The sequence below is a fragment of the Cervus elaphus genome, chromosome 22 (genome assembly GCF_910594005.1).
Source record: "Cervus elaphus chromosome 22, mCerEla1.1, whole genome shotgun sequence".
NCBI lineage: Eukaryota > Metazoa > Chordata > Mammalia > Artiodactyla > Cervidae > Cervus > Cervus elaphus.
The window spans coordinates 20,492,511-20,510,954 of record NC_057836.1 but is presented as its reverse complement, the minus strand read 5'-3'; the positions used below and the strand labels follow the sequence as shown (position 1 = coordinate 20,510,954).

The 18,444-nt window shown below is 34.7% G+C and overlaps 1 protein-coding gene across 3 annotated transcripts; it reads right to left on the bottom strand.

The window, feature by feature from the left end:
• Positions 1-6,335: 6,335 nt before the first annotated feature.
• Positions 6,336-18,444, bottom strand: LOC122680497 (C-type lectin domain family 9 member A-like). Of its 3 annotated transcripts, none has more exons than XM_043881954.1 (8): positions 18,204-18,444; positions 16,637-16,708; positions 16,246-16,341; positions 15,113-15,208; positions 12,034-12,153; positions 10,990-11,132; positions 7,876-7,982; positions 6,336-7,105 (listed from the first exon to the last, which is right to left on the bottom strand). In XM_043881954.1, exons 2-8 carry the CDS (start codon positions 16,704-16,706, stop codon positions 6,982-6,984), a joined length of 756 nt encoding a protein of 251 aa, XP_043737889.1. In that variant the 5' UTR covers positions 16,707-16,708; positions 18,204-18,444; the 3' UTR covers positions 6,336-6,981. The 3 variants fall into 3 exon arrangements, with proteins under 3 accessions (XP_043737889.1, XP_043737890.1, XP_043737891.1); XM_043881955.1 differs by having other exon boundaries at positions 12,034-12,132; XM_043881956.1 differs by lacking the exon at positions 12,034-12,153.

The following is an 18,444-nucleotide window of genomic DNA, read 5'->3' as shown; positions in this document are numbered from 1 at the left end:
GGATCTTCTGCACTGCTGGTGGATTCTTTAGCTGCTTACCAGCTGAGCTATCAGGGAAGCCCCCAAAAATGTGCTACCTTTATTTAAAAGGAGGAAAACAGTTTTGCATAGAGATTCATAGAAGAAGGAATCCCAAGCCATGGAAAAGTGCTTTTGAAAAGACTACAAATTGTGTAGCTGACATAGAAGTAATTTCAATTGTTATTGCTATGCATTTTGAAGAAAAATTATTAAACACTGGAGCACTGGTGGCCCTTTAGGTGCACAGATCTATGTAGTTCATAAGAGGAAAAAAAAAAACAAAAACAAAACAAGAGCCAAAATGCAATCCTTTGTTGTTGTTGTTGTTTCTGCCTAACTAGCACTTATTTCTGGGGTAAAATAGGGCTCAGACATTCTCATTATATTTAAACATGTAATGATTTTTAAACAATGCTTTTATAATTGTTGCTATGGCTAACAGAATAGATCATTTTGATTTTGATGCATTTAAAGAGAAGCTTTCAAACCATTCAACATTTTAAGATTTTCAATTACAGATGTCATATTTTATTGAATGCCAATATCTGTTTCTTCAGATAATTTAAAGAGAACACAAGAAAGAAATGGAAATATGCCATTATTAAAATCAGTCAACCCAATATTGGATATATTTACTGTACTGTATCAATCAGGTTGGATATCCTTAGGATGCTTCTTAAAAACATAGGCTGATATTTACTCACAGTTTTATATTTTTAATTTTTATCTAGAAATCATTTCAGGTAATTTATTTTTAGGGTTTTTGAATTTAGCTATTTCCCACCCGCATGAGAGTCTGAAAGATGGCCTTTATTTTTCAAGTTTATGTTGGCTGCTAAAGTTCACAAATTGTTTGATCTATGAAATCTTCATAAAATTTGGCATTTTAGTTATCTATGATTCTTGTCTGAAGGGTGTGAAGTAAATGAAATACTGAAACCAGTGGAAACATTCTGTGTGGGAATATTGAATGCTATTTGATCATTGGCTATCTTTTTCTGATATTATGTTTCTGAAACCAGTCATACATATCAACATGGACCTCCTACTCTAAAAGCAGAGGTGAAAGGCCAGCTGAGAGAGCTCATCCTAGCTGTGTTTCTGACCAAGCTTGTCCTCCAATTGGTGAAATCTCAAGGTGCAGACCCAGGTGTTATCAGGCAGTGTGGGCATGTAATCCATGCTTCTGCTGTCACGATGTTGAACAAAGAGGGATACAGGGGAACTTGGTATGGGTGAGCTATGTAGAATTTGGGAGGTTCTGGATTGTTTCAGGAAATAATTTACTTTGGGGTACATTAATATCTAATATTCACGTTACCCACTCCAGTGTTCTTGCCTGGAGACTCCCAGGGATGGGGAAGCCTGGTGGGCTGCCATCTATGGGGTCGCACAGAGTCCGACATGACTGAAGCAACTTAGCAGCAGCAGCAGCAGCAATGTTCATGTTATTCTACAGGTGAAGGCAAGAATGAATCAAAATGAAAGTGGGTCAAAAATATTTATTATGCAGAATATAATCTTTTTGTCTCCAGTTTGGGGAAATATTTAATTCAGTTTTTGATGTTAAATTTTGTGGGGGATTTCTCCACAGCTGTTGGTGTTAACCTGCCTCATTAGCAATAAATTTTCCAATGTTCAAATTCCCTCATCTTCAAATTCAATGCAATCTGAAAGTTTAAAAGGCTTGGTATTATGATTCTTTTTCTATAAAAAGAAATCCATTTTTGTATTTATAAATTTGCTTTTTAGTGTATATAGTACAAGTATTTAATGGTGAATAAAGCTAAATGAAAAATAGTTTGTCTGGATGTTATTTTGCCTATTATAAGATTTACTCTATAATTTGGCATTGTATGAGGGAGAATATTTGTTGAAAATTAAATGGTAGTATATCTATTTTATCATTATTTACTGATTGTTCAAATCCAGATTTCTCAAATTACAAAGTAACTAAATGGCGAAATATTAAGACATTTTAAAAACCCAAGAAACAATCCTAACCTATAAGAAACAAAGTTCTGGCAATTTTTACAAGTCATAAAAATATTTTTCAGGAAATATATGGGTTTTTATTTCTTTATTTACTAGTACTTCAAATTTTCTCAGTAATTTATTTTGCATTAATCATCTATAAACTCATTTAAAATTTATAAAATATTTCTGTGTTGAGACTATGAGATTCACTGACATCAATTCTGTATTCATTTATTTAAAATATTTTCATAGGTCAGCAATTAATATACATTCATAGTATAACATGTGAAAAATAGAGGAGTATCACTGACTCCACAGTCTTCACTGAATATTGACGTGCACTTTGAAGTCTACTATGTGATGAAAAGGCATTGCAAGGCAAACAGGCCCTTACTTCATGAACATATATGTGGGAGGACATGGTTTGTTATGTTTTGTTTTAGTGCAAAAGCAAATATTTAAGAAACACACAAATGAATAAGGAAGACACACATAGTTTTTTCTTTAAACTTTTTTTATTGGATTCTAGCTGATTTACAGTGTGTGATAGTTTCAGGTGTACGGCAGAGCAATTCTGTTATACACATGCCTGTATCTACTCTGTTTTTAGACTCTTTTCCCATATGGGCCATTACAGAATATTAAGTAGAGTTCCCTGTGCTACACAGCACGTTCTTATTAGTTATCTGTTTTATATACAGTAATATGTATATGTCAGTGCTAATCTCCCAGTGTGTCCCTGCCCTCCCCATCACCTGTTGGTTTTCAGTTGCTCAGTCATGTCCGACTCTTTGCAACTCCATGGACTGCAGCACACCAGGTTTCCCTGTCCATCACCATCTCCCAGAGCTTGCTCAAACTCATGTCCACTGAGTTGGTGATGCTGTCCAACCATCTCATCCTCTGTCATCCCCTTCTCCTCCTGCTGTCAATCTTTCCCAGCATCAGGGTCTACTATAATATTGTAAAGTAATTAGCCTCCAACTAATATAAATAAATGAATATATATGTGAATATATATATATATGTATGTATATATATATATCAGGGTCTTTTCAAATGAGTCAGTTCTTTGCATCAGTTGGCCAAAATATTGGAGCTTCAGCTTCAGCATCAGTCCTTCCAATGAATATTAAGACTTGATTTTCTTTAGGACAGACTTGTTTGATCTCCTTGTAGTCCAAGGGAATCTCAGGAGTCTTCCCCAGCACCACTATTCAAAAGCATCAATTCTTCGATGCTCAGCCTTCTTTATAGTCCAACTCTCATAGTATACATGACTACTGGAAAAGTCATAGCTTTAACTATAGGGATCTTTGTTGGCAATGTAATGTCTCTGCTTTTTAATTTGCTGTCTAGGTGGTAACCATAAATTTATTTACTACATCTGTTGACTCTACTTCTCTATCATAAAATGTCATATAGATTGGAAAGAGAAACAAAACTGTTTATTTGTGAAATGACATAATTGTCTGCACAGAAAATTCCGAAGTATCTCCAAAATCCTCCTAAAACTAATCAGTAAGTGGAGTCCCTGGACTGCAAGGATATTCAACCAGTCAATCCTAAAGGAAATCAATCCTGAATATTCATTGGAAGGACTGAGGCTGAGGCTGAAAGTCCAATACTTTGGCCACTTGATGCGAAGAACTGACTCATTGGAAAAGACCCTGATGCTGGGAAAGATTGAAGGAAGGTGGAGAAGGGGACGACAGAAGATGAGATGGTTGGATAGCATCACTGACTTGATGGACTTGAGTTTGAGCAAGTTTTGTGAGTTGGTGATGGACAGGGAAGCCTGGCGTGCTGCAGTCCATGGGGTCGCAAAGAGTCGGACACAACTGAGTGACTGAACTGAATTGAACTGAAACATGGTTTCAGATAGAACAGAATATTAAAATCAGTTATATTTCTATATAAATTATTAGAAATTGAGAAAAACAAAAAGTGTCATTTATAATGGACTTCCTTGGTGGCTCAGACGATAAAGAGTCTGCCTACAATGCAAGAGACCCGGGTTCAATCCCTGGGTTGGGAAGATCTCCTGGAGTAGGAAATGGCAACCCATTCCAGTATTCTTGCCTGGAAAATCTCATGGATGGAGGAACCTGGTAGTCTACAATCCATGGGGTCAAAAACTTTAAGTTGATAGTATAAATATACCAAATATTTGCACCATTTGTATGCTGAAAATTATAAAATACTAGTGAGAAGTGGTTGAAAAAGACAAATTGATAAATAAACTATAGTCCTAAACTGGAAGTCTAAACATTATGATGATTCCTTTTCTGCCTTAATTGCTCTATAAATTTAAGTCAGTCAAAATCAGAAACACACATCCTGCTTCTCTGTGACAACCGAGAGGGGCTGGATGGAGTGGGAGGAAGCTTCATGTGGAAGGGGACATATGTATACTTATGGCTGACTCACCTTGTTGTATAATAGAATCCAGCACAACATTGTAAAGCAATTTTCTTCCAATTAAAAAAAAAGTTAAAAAATAAGAAACATATTAAGCTTTTATTTTGTAGAAAGTTGCATATTAATTTTAATTTTTTAATGAATTTTATTTTTTAGAACAATAGACATTTACAGAAAAAGTTTGAAGATAGTATAGAATTCCATATATTTTGAAATCAGTTCCTCTTTAATTCATTTTATATTGGTATTGCGCTTTTGTTGTAATTAATAAACCAACATCAATGTATTTTTAGTAACTAAAATCCATAGTTTATTCATGCTTCATAATTGTTTTTACCTATATCCTTTCTCTATTCCAGGATCCCATCCAGGTTACCACATGACATTTAGATGTCATGTCTCTTTAGGCTTCCCCTGGCTATTACAGACTTTCCTTGTGTTTGATGATCTTGATAGTTTTGAAAAGTACTAGGTAGGTATATTTTAGAATAGCCTTCATTGAGATATGTCTGACATTTTTCTCATGAGGAGATTGGAGTTGTAAATTTGGGGAGGATGACAGAGTGCAAATTTTATCACATCACATCAAGAGAACAAACTGCGAGCATGACCTCACTGTCGATGTTACCTTTGCTCACTGAGGTGGTGTTTGTCAGGTTTTCCACTCTAAGGTTACTCTTATTTTCCCTCTTCCATATATCTCTGTAATAATTTCTTTGGAAGGAAATCATTATGTGCAGTAAGTACTTAAGGAGTAAGGAGTCCATCACTTTTAGGCAAGAGCATCTACATTATTTATTTAGAATTTTTCTGCACAGGAGATTGTTTCATCTCCCTCATTTGCTTAAGTATTCAATCATATTATACTACTGTGGACTCATGGATATTTTATATTGGGGTTATAATTAATACTATTTCTTTTTTGTGATTTTTGCTGCTTAAATTGTTCCATCTTTGGCCATTGGTAATTCCTTTACCTAGTTGACATACCCCTACAGTTTTAAGCACTTCTCCATTTTCTAGAACTACAAAAAATCTCCAGGCTCTACTTATGTATTTCCTACCCCTTATGTATTTCTTATGTATTTTCTACCCTATTTTAGAATCAGCCATTTCTTTCAAGTAGCTAAGATTTTATTTACTAAGTAATGGAATTATAATAAAAAAATGGCCACTAAGTAGTTTTTTTCTTCTTTGCAAAAAATAAGTTAAAACAATTTTGAAAAAGACAGTGCAGGAGAACTCACATCACTTCACAACTTCTTATAAATTCACAATAATCAAGTTATTGGTGAAAGATGGCAGATATTCAGATCAATGAAATAAGATAGAGAGTTTAGAAATAGATACAAGTATAAGTGGCAAATTGATTTTTGACAAAAGTGCCATGATAATTCAACAGAAGAGAACAATTTTCAAAAAATGGGCTGAAATAACTAGACATCTTTTTGCAAAACATTTTTAAAAAGAATTCAATCCATACTTTGCACTATATGCAAAAATTAATGCAATGAAATATAGAATTCAATGTAAACTTAGAGCTTCTAGTAGAAGGCATAGGAGAAATTTTTTCAAGTTCAGGTTAATTAAGATTTCTTAATTAAAAACTTCTTAAATATAAAAACATATGTTTAAAAATTATTTACTGCATTTCTTCAAGTTAAACTCTGCTCATCTAAACTTCTAAAAAGAATGTTAAGAGAATACAAGGTATACTGGAAGTCAGTATTTATAAAACATATGTTTGTAAAAATATTAACATCCAAAATATATAAAGAGAGAACTCTCAGAGCTCAATAATAAGAAAATGAACAACCAATTAAAAATAGGCAAAATATTTAATCAATCTTTACCATAGGAGATCATATGAAAGGATGGTGCACATCATTTATTCATTAGAGATATACAAATATACCTTTATTATACCACACCTTTATTAAAAATGGATTAAAATGTTTTCAATATTAAAGTTAGTAGGACACTAGCAAATGGAATTTTCATACACTGCTAATAGAATGCACAATGGTACAGCCACTTTGCAATATGGAATTATACCCAGAAGTCTGGACTTGCCAGGGCATTCAAGCTATTAGTTGTGGTATAGGTCACAAACACAGATCTATTTATTTTCTTTCTGTTACTATGCTGTCTTTCTGCTAAAAAGTAAGGAATCAAACAAATGCATATACAATTGATACAATATAATGACTTCACTTATTCTTGGCATTAAATCCCAGGTAAAATGAACATGACAGTGACAACAGTTTGCAAGATTACTTACTAAATCTGTGTGAGTTGCAGAAATTGACTACACAGTCCTAAGGTTCATGAGAAGCACTGCTACTGTCTCACTGTGCCAACCTGTGCTCATAACCAGTGTGATCTGAGATCTACATTTGAAAGAGGCAGAAGTGGAGGGTCCACAATGTATCTCTATCAAGCTAGAATACAGGTGCAGCCCATAACAAAGCATTCTGAAATGAGATATATACAGACTGGACTTCCAAGGGTCTGAGTTTTTGTAAGGAAAAGTTGTTGTATGTGTCTTTGGTTGTTGTTTCATTAGGTAGCAAGACAAGCTATCCACTTCTCACAAATGAAGTGCATGAGTCTGGAACAGTTGGAAGCAGATATCTTCGTTGCTTTAATACTTGCACAGTGTCCTTTGTCTGACTCTTTCCAATCACTTAACATAAAATAAAAGCATATAAATAATGTAAAATAGACATTCACTAATGCAAACATAAGAAATATTGGTTCAAATTTAAGGCATATATATTTTTTTCTTTCCTTACAAGAAACTATCCCTTGGTGCCCTAAGTGTTAGTCACTGTCATGCCCAACTCTTTGCAACCCCATGGACTGCAGCCCGCCAGGCTCCTCTGTCCATGAGATTTTCCAGGCAAGGATACTGGAGTGTGTTGCCATTTCCTTCTCCAGAGGATCTTCCCAATCCAGGGATCAAACCTGGGTTTCCTACACTGCAGGCAGATTCTTTACCAACTGAGCTACAAACCTTTCCTAAGGCATACTTTTGAGGATTATAGCAGTCAAGCTGAAAAGCCTCCGTCTCTATATATACTCATTTTCTGAACTTAAATTCTTTGTATGTGTGTGTCTATGTACATGCAATGCTAATGTGTGTGCTCAGTCGTAAGTCATGTCCGATTGTTTACAACCCCATGGACAGTATCCTGCCAGCCTCCTCTGTTCATGGGATTTCCCAGGCAAGAATATTGCAGTGGGTTGCCATTCTCCAGGGGATCTTCCTGATCCAGGGAACAAACCTGTGTCTCCTGCATTACCAATGGATTCTTTACCACTGAGCCACCTGTATACGCCCATATATATATGCATATTTGTCTCTATATTGAAAGTGTGCATTTCCCTAAATACTTTTCGAAATGTAAACTAGAATATGGAACTTATTATTTACTATCTATTCTAGAGACTTACAATTTGAGAAAAGGCCTTGACTTATCTTCCCATGTCCATTGATTTCCGGTTCCTTTACGAGATAATCCAATCCAGTAGAAATAGGATAGTTGGCTCTGAATGAAATTCTGCAATAAAAAGAAATATATTCTATTAGGAAAAAAGTAGTTTCATAATTCTGTAATGAAATAATAATCTTTTTAATATTTTTATTATTTTGAGTAACAAAAAGTATAAAGATCAGCTTCATCCTGATTCTGTTCAAATGATAAAATAATTGAATCTTAGTTATATTTGTTAAATATAGTGGCATAAATGAGACAAAAAGTAACACTCTCTTAGCTTACCTATCTGTTTTTTTTTTTAGATTTTTTGGATGTGGGTCATTTTTTTAAAGCTCTTTTTGAATGTGTTGCAAAATTGCTTCTGTCTTGTGCTTTGGATTTTTAGCCAAGAGGCATGTGGGCTCTAAGCTCCCTGACCAGGGATCATATCCATACCTCGTGTGTTGGAAGGCAAAGTCTTAACCATTGGGCCACTAGGGAAGTCCTGTACCTATCTTATTTAATCCTCAGACTAAAATATCTTAATTTACTTTTAAAGCTGACACTTGTAGCTCAAGAACAAAACTGGTTTGTATTTTGAGGTCCAGGTGTGATGGATGTGAGGTTTTTACCAATGTCACTTAAATTTTTGTTTCACAATTACTGTGCTTATTTTTTTGAAGTAAGCATCTTGAAGAAGTGGTCCTTTTTCTACCAGATGAGATGTTTACACAGGTATCTTAAAATTAGTTGTAAGTACAAATGTAACTGAAGTTCATCTTGTAACTTAATTTTTACATGTATGCACATATATTGGGGCTTCCTTGGTGGCTCAGGGATAAAGAACCTGCTTGCTAATGAAGGAGATGGGGGTTTGATCCCTGGTTCTGGAAGATTCCTTGGAGAAGGAAATGGCCACCCACCCAAGTACTCTTGCCTGGGAAATCCCAAGGATAGAGGAGACTGGCAGGGTTCACAAAGCAGTCAACATGACTTAGCAACTAAACAACTACCAACTAAACAACAACAATGCACATATATTACCTCATGTGATCTTCCTAAAATATGTTAGAAAGAAAATATAACCAGTTTTATTACAAGCAAAGTAATGTGTGAAAGGGAACTAAAGAGAGTTTATGACTATAAATTTCGTATTTCCCTATTCTGCTTTAATTTTTACCCTTAGTTTGTTTTTAATTTCCTTTGTTTCTTTTACCATAGAGAATATGGCAAAAACTTAGTCTCTCTACCCAGAAAAAAATTACATATATATCATCTATTTATAAGATTTGACATTCAGTTTCATGGTTTCCATAGATGCTGTTATTTCTTGATGAAGATATCCTACATGAAAGATTAGGGCTTCTAGACTCTAATGCTAATTTCTGAGCCCACCAGGCTCCTCTGTCCATGGAATCCTCCAGGCAAGAATACTGGAGAGGAAAAAAAAAAAGAATACTGGAGTGGGTTGCCATTCCCTTCTCCGGGGATCTTGTCGACCCAGGGATCGAACCCATATCTTCTGCATTGCAGGCATACTATTTATTGTCTGAGTCACCAGGGAAGCCCCTTGGAATAAAAAGGAGATTACTTCGGATCTGCAAATGTCTTCTTTATGGGTTTAGATTTGCTTTATTTTCTTGATGGTTTTCAAGTTCATATTTTTATAGTTATGTATGAGTTGTTAAAAGCCAAGGATATGGGTAACTGTACTATTACAAATAATTGAGTGAGTCTTAGTGTCTATTTATCTGTGAGAGAATATTAAAAGACTCCTTAACTTTGAATGTAAGTATACATATTTCTTGAAAGAATAATAGTGAATTATTTCTCTATTCAAATCAAGGATATTGATACAGATTATGAAATATTTAGTTCAATTTTCTTCGAAGTTCAGTTCAGTTCAGTTCAGTTGCTCAGTCATGTCCAACTCTTTGCGACCCCATGAATCACAGCACGCCAGGCCTCCCTGTCCATCACAAAACCCCCGGAGTTTACTCAAACCCATGTCCATCAAGTCGGTGATGCCATCCAGCCATCTCATCCTCTGTTGTCCCCTTCTTCTCCTGCCCCCAATCCCTCCCAGCATCAGGGTCTTTTCCAGTGAGTCAACGCTTCGCATGAGGTGGCCAAAGTACTGGAGTTTCAGCTTCAGCACCAGCCCTTCTAATGAACACCCAGGACTGATCTCCTTTAGGATGGACTGGTTGGATCTCCTTACAGTCCAAGGGACTCTCAAGAATCTTCTCCAACATCACAGTTCAAAAGCATCAGTTTTTCAGCGCTTAGCCTTCTTCACAGTCCAACTGTCACATCCATACATGACCACTGGAAAAACCACAGCCTTAGTATGAGTCAAAATTTAATATGAGTTGGAATTAATTGATCTTCAATTTAAAATTCATACTGAGTTCTTCCTTTTACCCTAAACTCAGTGGTATTGTCGTATTTCTTGATTTTGTTGAAGGTAAAATGACATTTTTTTCAGAGAGAAGCTACATTTCCATGAAATTATCAGTATGAAAATACAATTATCTTGGATAAAATGATATATTTTAAGTATAATTTTTTTCCAAATTGTTTCATGTTCCCCTTTACATTTGCTCTACTGGAAAAGTTCTAACTGTGGATGTATTGGATGAATTAAATGAAATTTTAATTTCATTTCTACTTATATTTCTGACCTTAAGATGAGAACTGTCTAGATCTGAATCAACTTACAACTGTAAACTATGGACACTCAAATATTACCAAGCATTAAGATTTAGCCAACAGGACTTCCCCGGTGATCAAGTTGTTAAGAATCTGTCTGCTACTGCAGGGGACACAGCTTGGATCCCCAGTCCAGGAAGATTCCACATGCAACAGATAACTAAACCTATGCACTATAACTGCTGAGCCCAAGCTTTAGAGCCCATATTCCCAACAAGGGAAATCACCTCAATAAGAAGCCCTGTCACCATAGCTAGAGAAAGCCCAAGGGTAGCAAGGAAGACCCAGCACAGCTTAAAAAAAAAATAGATTTAGGCAACAACTAATGGCTAGATGGCCAGATGAATACAGGGTGATATGGAAAACAGAAATACATCACCAGTTCTTCCTCATCTTCTATCTTAAGAAGTGTGGAGCCCATTTCCTTGCAGATTTTTTTACTTTCTTCAAAGCTCGTCAATTCATCCGAAAAATAGTAACATTTCTGTCCACAACACGACCATTTACTTTTACATTTCTTTCCTTGAAAACAAAAGAGTGTTTTGTGTCCGACCATTCAGTGTGTATCTTGAAAGGAATGCTCTGGAACTTAGCTACTGAGGAATCCTTTCTAGTCCTTGTAAAACCACTGGTTTCATGAGATGGATGGACTTCATTTCTAAGTTCCTGGCCTTAGGGAGATGACTTACATCCCTTCAAATCTATGCATAATACTATTAAAATTCTCTAGGAAATATATCTTAGAAAATTGATGTTTTTTCTCACAATCTCTACAGATAGAAGTTCACAGGGGAAAAAAAAACTTCTTTGTATTCTCTGAAAGAAAGAAAGTGAAAGTCGCTCAGTCATGTCTGACTCTTTGCGACCCTGTGAACTATACAGTCCGTGGAATTCTCCAGGCCAGAATACTGGAGTGGATAGCCTTTCCCTTCTCCAGGCCATCTCCTCAACCCAGGGATAGAACCCAGGTCTCCCATATTGCAGTCGGATTCTTTACCAGCTGAGCCACAAGGGAAGCATTCTCTAGACTAAGTAAATTCTATAGGTACAGAGCTGATCTTAACTTAGCATTGATACATTGTAACTGTTTATGTACATCAGGTACATAAACCTAGTATCTGATCTACATATCCACAGAGATCATATAATAATGATTAGAGAATGTGCTGAATAAATTTTTGGTAGAACTTTTTGGTAGAAAAAGTATTATTTTGTGAAACAGTGATTTAAAAGAATGTATCATGTATACAGATGAATCTGACTACTGGGAAAGATTGAGTTTTTTTTTCCCCCAATTAAGTGAAATGAAAGTTGGACTCCACAATTGACTGATTCTAAAATAAAATCCAATTTGAGCAGGTTATCACGTGATTGAGAGAGGCAGAGAAGAAACTTGTCTGTTTCAGTCTTTATGTCTACATACCTGTGTTAAGTGGTTTCTCTTTGAGAGTCATGGTTTTAGATGTGGAATTTTCTTGTGTTCCATTGACCAGTGGAGGCTCTGGTAATCGACCCTGGAAAACTTTACTATACATCATTAGCTCTAGGAAAGCATAACATGGGGCAGACTAATAGGCATAATTCAAATTTTAATATGTCAGTTAATGTTCAGGAGTTTTATTCCTGTGCTTTTTAGAGAGATAACACCATATAGGAAGACAAAAAATTACATCATGAAAAACCTTTGGGAATGCTAAGATATTTGGATTTTTAAGGTAAAGCTTGTGATCTCAACACTAGCAATGGCTAATCTGAAAATAACATTAAGAAAAATGTTCCATTTATAGTAGCATCAAAAATAGTAAAATATTCAGGAATACATTTAACAAACATGTGTAAAACATGTACTTTAAAAAGAAAATCATTAAAAATTAAAGACCTAAATAAATGGAAAGATACCTCATATTCACCTTACATCACATATGAAAATTAACTCAAAATGGATCAAACACACACATGAAGAAGTTAAAACTATGACATTAGATAACATAGGTGAAAGTTGTGACCCTGGGTTAGGCAATGGTTTCTTGAACATGATATCAAAAACACAAGTCATCAAAGTAAGAGTATACTGGGCTTCATCAAAATTAAAACTTTTACACATGAAAAGTTACTATGAGAGTGAAAAGTAATACAAATAATGGGAAAAATATTTACAAATTATATATCTGATAAAAGATTAATATATAGATTAATTATATCCATACAGTGGATTATTTTTTGGCAATTAGAGGGAATGCTATGTTGATATATCCTATCACGAATGACACTTGGAAGCATCATATTAAGTGAAAGAAGCCAGTCACAGAAGACCATGTATTATAGATTCCATGTTTAAGAAATATCCAGAATAGGAAAATCTGGAGAGACATAAAATAGGTTATTGGTTGCTTTAGGCTAGCAAATTTGGAGAGAAATGGGAAGCAATAGCTAATGAGTGTGCTCTAATGTTGACAAAAGTTAGGCTTCCCTGGTGGCTCAGATGGTAAAGAATTTGCCTGCAATGCAGGAGACCTGGGTTTGATCCCTGGGTCTGGAAGATCCCCTGGAGAAGGAAACGGCAACCCTCTCCATTATTCTTGTCTGGGAAATCCCATGGACAGAAGACCCTGGTTGCCCACAGCTCATGGGGGTCAAAAAGCATTAGACAAAACTGAATGATGAACAGTCTGTTTCATGGTTGTACACCTCTGAATATGCTTGAAGTCACTGAATTTTACTCAGTAAAAGTGGGAATATATGGTCGGAGAATTGTATGTTAATAAAAGTAATATATATCTGTTATATACATGATTATATGTATACACACAGGCATACAATTCAAAGAGTTTGGTTTATCAATAAATGCTGCAGAGGATGTGGAGAAAAGGGAACCCTCTTGCACTATTGGCAGGAATGTAGATTGATACAGTCTCTATGGAGAACAGTATGGAAAGTCCTTAAAAAAACTAGGAATAAAACTATCATATGAAACAGCAATCCCACTACTGGGCATATACCCTGAGAAAACCATAATTCAAAAAGACACATGTACCCCAATGTTCATTGCAGCATTATTTGTAATATTCAGGACATGCAAGCAATGTAGGTGTCCATTGACAGATGAGTGGATAAAGAAGTTGTGGTACATATAAACATAGAATATTACTTAGCCATAAAAAGGAATGAATTTGAGTCAGTTAAACTGAGGTGGACAAATGTAGAGCCTGTTATGCAGAGTGAAGTAAGTCAGAAAGAGAAAAGCAAATATCGCATATTAATGCATATATATGGAATCTTAAAAAAATGGTACTGATAAACTTATTTGCTGGGCAGGAATAGAGATGCAGAGGTAGAGAACGGACGTGTGGACATGGAGGAGAAGGGAGGAGTTGGACTAATTGGGAGATTAGGACTGAAGAATATATACTACCATGTATAAAATAGCCTGTGAGAACATGCCGTAGAGCATAGCAAGCTAAGCCTGGTGCTCTGTGATGACCCAGATGGGTGGGATGGAGGTCCAAGAGGGAGGGGATGTATCTATACATATAGCTGATTCACTTCATTGTATAGCAGAACATAAAACAACTTTGTAAAGCAATTTATACTCCAATAGAAAATAATAATAAAAGTCACAAAATGAGTTTTAGACAGAGAACTGATGTCAAGTTAGGGAATTAGAAAATACATCATGGATGATTTAGAAGTCATCCATGTCCTATGGGATGGGCCTTGAGAGATGTCTAAAATGTCCATAGGCAGAGGCAGGCTACACGAGGAAGGCTGTCCAGATGAAGAGAAGAGCATAAACAAACGTGCTGTGACAGAGAGACTTAGAGAACCTGTAGGGACCAGCAAATGATCTAAAGTTATCTGAAGCCAATTTGGACATAGGGAGGAAAGCTCAAAATCATTTGGTTGAAATAAAACTGTGATTCACAAAAGCAAATAGAAGTAGGGGGATTTTAACATAACTCAGTACAGGATGAGACAGTTTCTTGGCATTTTGGTGACATGATCATAGATATACTTGGAGAAGTTTATCTGGCAATTGCAATAGGGTTTTGAAAGTCTGTTGACTCTAGGAGGTGACTGTAATAGTATAGGAGAAAAAGCATTGTTGGGTTGTATTAGGTGTTTGTGAGAATAAACAATTTAAAAAAGTAAATTTGAACTGCAGAATGGAGATTGCAGGAGGATTGGACCATTTATGAAAGGTCAGAGAGTACAGAGAAATTAATGTTCACAAAGTATGATCAGTTATCAATAAAATCTGAAATATAGTCTTTCCTGGAAGTGTCCTGAATATGATCCAGACTGTGTCAGTAAAGAAGACATTAGAAACTTTTGAGGAACTTGGTAATTGTCCATGTGATTATATTAATGGTAATGGTGGAAAGGTTTCTTGGGTAACACTGGAGATCATAGCTTTGGAACTACTAGGAAAAGAAGACTGGTAAAAATAGTAATTCCCAAGGGAGGAGACATTTGGTTCAGGGCACAGGGCTTGTTTAACTTACCCATAAATCCTAAGATTCCTGTGGTTAAAAGGAGAAGGAAACAGAAGATTCCGAGAATCACTACCGTGAAAAGCCAAGGAAATGGAACTGAAGACCCTGTCCAGAGGGGAAAAAAAAAGAGGCTGAGGAGATCAGCAGAGGAAAGATTAAGTTACTGAGCAGGGCTTAGAGGGACATGTTCCATAAATTCAAGACCCTAACTCTTGAATGTCTTCAAACTTGAAATTATAAATTGAAAGGGAGAATGAGCAATTTGAAACATCAGTGAACTGAGAGTTATTCTGTTCTGTTAACATGTATCTCTTAGGAAAGTCACTTATTCTAACTTTATCAAAATAATCCTGTGATTCATCTCTATGATTTATGAATACAAAGTAAATATTAAAAATGGATATTTGGTTTTTGAAATGCAAACATACTTCTAAAACATATCTGTATAAGTCAATTTTATTGACCCATGATCAGAGTATATTTATAATTCTGTAAATAGTGTGTGCTTCCATGCATACAAAGTATATATATATATAAATACCCATCATTTTCTCATTGGAACTTTGCTATAGTTTCAGCAGTAGAAGAAATTATAACTCCAGACATGTATCAGATAATGTTAATCATGCATTGTTTCTTGAAACTTCATAGAACAAGTGGATAATGACATCAGGAGAGTCACAATTGTTTCCAAACAAATTGAAAAGAATGAATTTTCCCTATTGATTGCTCAGTTACAAATTTATGTATATAGCACCCAAACTACATTAATTATCTGCAATATACTAAATATGGACATTTCATTTTCAATACTACTTTTTTTGTTTAGGTTATAGGATATAGTTTAGGCAGCCTCATGAAACTGGGCAGGCTTAATAATTTGGTACCATGATAAACTGAGCAATTGGGGGACATGTAAGCTAGCTTCCCTCGTGGTCAGTGGTAAAGAATCCACCTGCCAAGCAGGAGACGCAGGTTTGATTCCTGGTTTGAGAAGGAAATGGCAGCCCACTCCAGTACTCTTGCCTGGGAAATCCCATGGACAGAGGAACTTGGCGGGCTACAGTCCATGGGGTCGCAAAAGAGTCTTACATGACTTAGTGACTAAACAACAACAATCTAGGCCTCTACATAAACTTTACCTTTTTCTTTATGTAATTCAGTTCTTGTTATCTTTGTCTGGTTGGACTGTGGAGTGACTGTTTTCACTTCTGTGTAAATTAGCTGCTCTTTTGTCTCTGGAGATTAAAAGAGAAATCTTTTAATACTCACACTATTTCTCAGAAAGCAAGTAGGTTATAAATATGTTTGAATAGAGTTGACAAAGTTTTTTTCCAAATAAAGGAGATTTATGTAATTTTTTTTTTCTTACTATGTAAAGTCCACTAGGTAAATCTTTTAAATGACAAAATCTTGAGAATGAGTTAGACATAAGGTGTCATATGCTAAATTAAAATGAAATTCTAAAAATTATTTACCAAGGGAAAGAATAATATCATAATTCAGTAGGGACTGGGAGAAAAAAACACTCACTTTCTTTTCGTGTCGGCTTTTTGGAAGGAGTGTGTTTCACCGTTGCATATGTTGCATTTTTTCCACTCATCTCTAAAAAATTTTAATAACAATTCTAAGACACATAAATCTGCATTTTTTTTTTAAAACTAAGTTTTCAGGTTCTATCTTTCTGGGTTCTTTGTGTATTACTGACATCATGATTTCATGCTATTTAATTACTGATGCATGATTTTATTTTGCAATTTTCTTTTAAGAAAGATTTTTATCTCAGATTATTTTCTTTCCCATTCTTAAAATTATCAGTTAACATCTCTTTAGATATCATTTCACCTATTACCTGGAGTTCTCTAAATGTTGTATATACTTCAACTTTAAAAGGGTAACAGTGCTATGATACATGAAATATTCATATTACACTTAAAAACTCTCTCTATCCAGAAAAATGCCAATAGAATTTTTATGAGTCATTTTGCATTGTAAAGATAGTGTAACATAATATATTCTAAAATTTCTTTCCACAGTTCTCCTGATATTTTTCTATCTTTTTATCTTCATTCTTTTTTCATGATTAAAGGTAGTTCACTTCCCATTATCTCTGAAAGAACCTCTTCCAACAAGTTGTTAAAAATGAAAGTTCTACAATTGTGATTCGAATTGGTTTATTTGTAATCAAGTAATCCTGTAGGATGTGTGGCATTATGTCCATAATATTTGAAAATATAGGTTAAAAGCAACTAATTTTCCTTGAAATAAATTAATATTTATACATAAGTACTTATATTAATATATTTATATGAAATTAATATTACTATTTGCAATTTTTGAAAAATTAATTTACTTCAAATAGTTTAAATATAATTTTGATAACAACAATGTTCTATATAATAGAATTCTGATAACAAGCAAATTAAAAATTCTTATGTTCACTAGTTTGCCAATGTATCATCAAATAAAATACTTTTTATATATTTTAATTTCCTCAGAGAATTATGCTCCATTGTTATCTTTTACAAAATGATTAAAATATATAGGCCTCTGTGTTCATAATATTCACTTATAGCATTTAAAATTTCCTAAAGTTAATTTCTCATAAGACAACACAATTGCACAGAAATAGATTTATAATGCTTTTAAAAATTCTTTACCAGATTTGGAATATATGAGGAATATGGAAGCAACATCACATATATAAGAAAATTCTGGATGTAGGTGTGAAATAGAGATACACACTGTTATACAGACAAGAATAATTGATCACTGATTAAATAATTATTTTATTACTCATATCCTGCCTTCATTGATGTGATCATTTGGTCTATCCACTCAGTTAATCCAAGAGATATATTGAAATATTGGCTAACAACACTATTGGTTGTATTCAATGCTAAACCATGAAAAATATAAGGTAATTTACCTTGTAAAGTAATTTTTAAATGTGAATGATTTAGCTCTTCTTCCTACAAGGTTAAATTTACTGAATTACTTTTTAAAATCTCTATTCTTTGTGCTCCATATATGCAATCAAGTAGCACTGGCTATAATGACATATACTGAGAGCAACAGCTAAAGGTATAGTTGGTGATACCTGTGTTAGTTCGGTGATTTCTGCTGAAGTCTGGTCCAAAGAGAAAAGGCAAACCCCAGTGGGCGAATGGTACAGATGTGTGAGCTGGACTCAGGATGGCTCTTCTGTCTGACTTACTTCACTCAGTATGAGTTTCTAAGTCCAATCAGCTGTACTCCAATACAAAATAAAAAGGTTAAAAAAAAAAGATAGTTCTTCTGGGATCTAAATATGACTGGTTCTTGCTCCAAAGGAGCTTCAG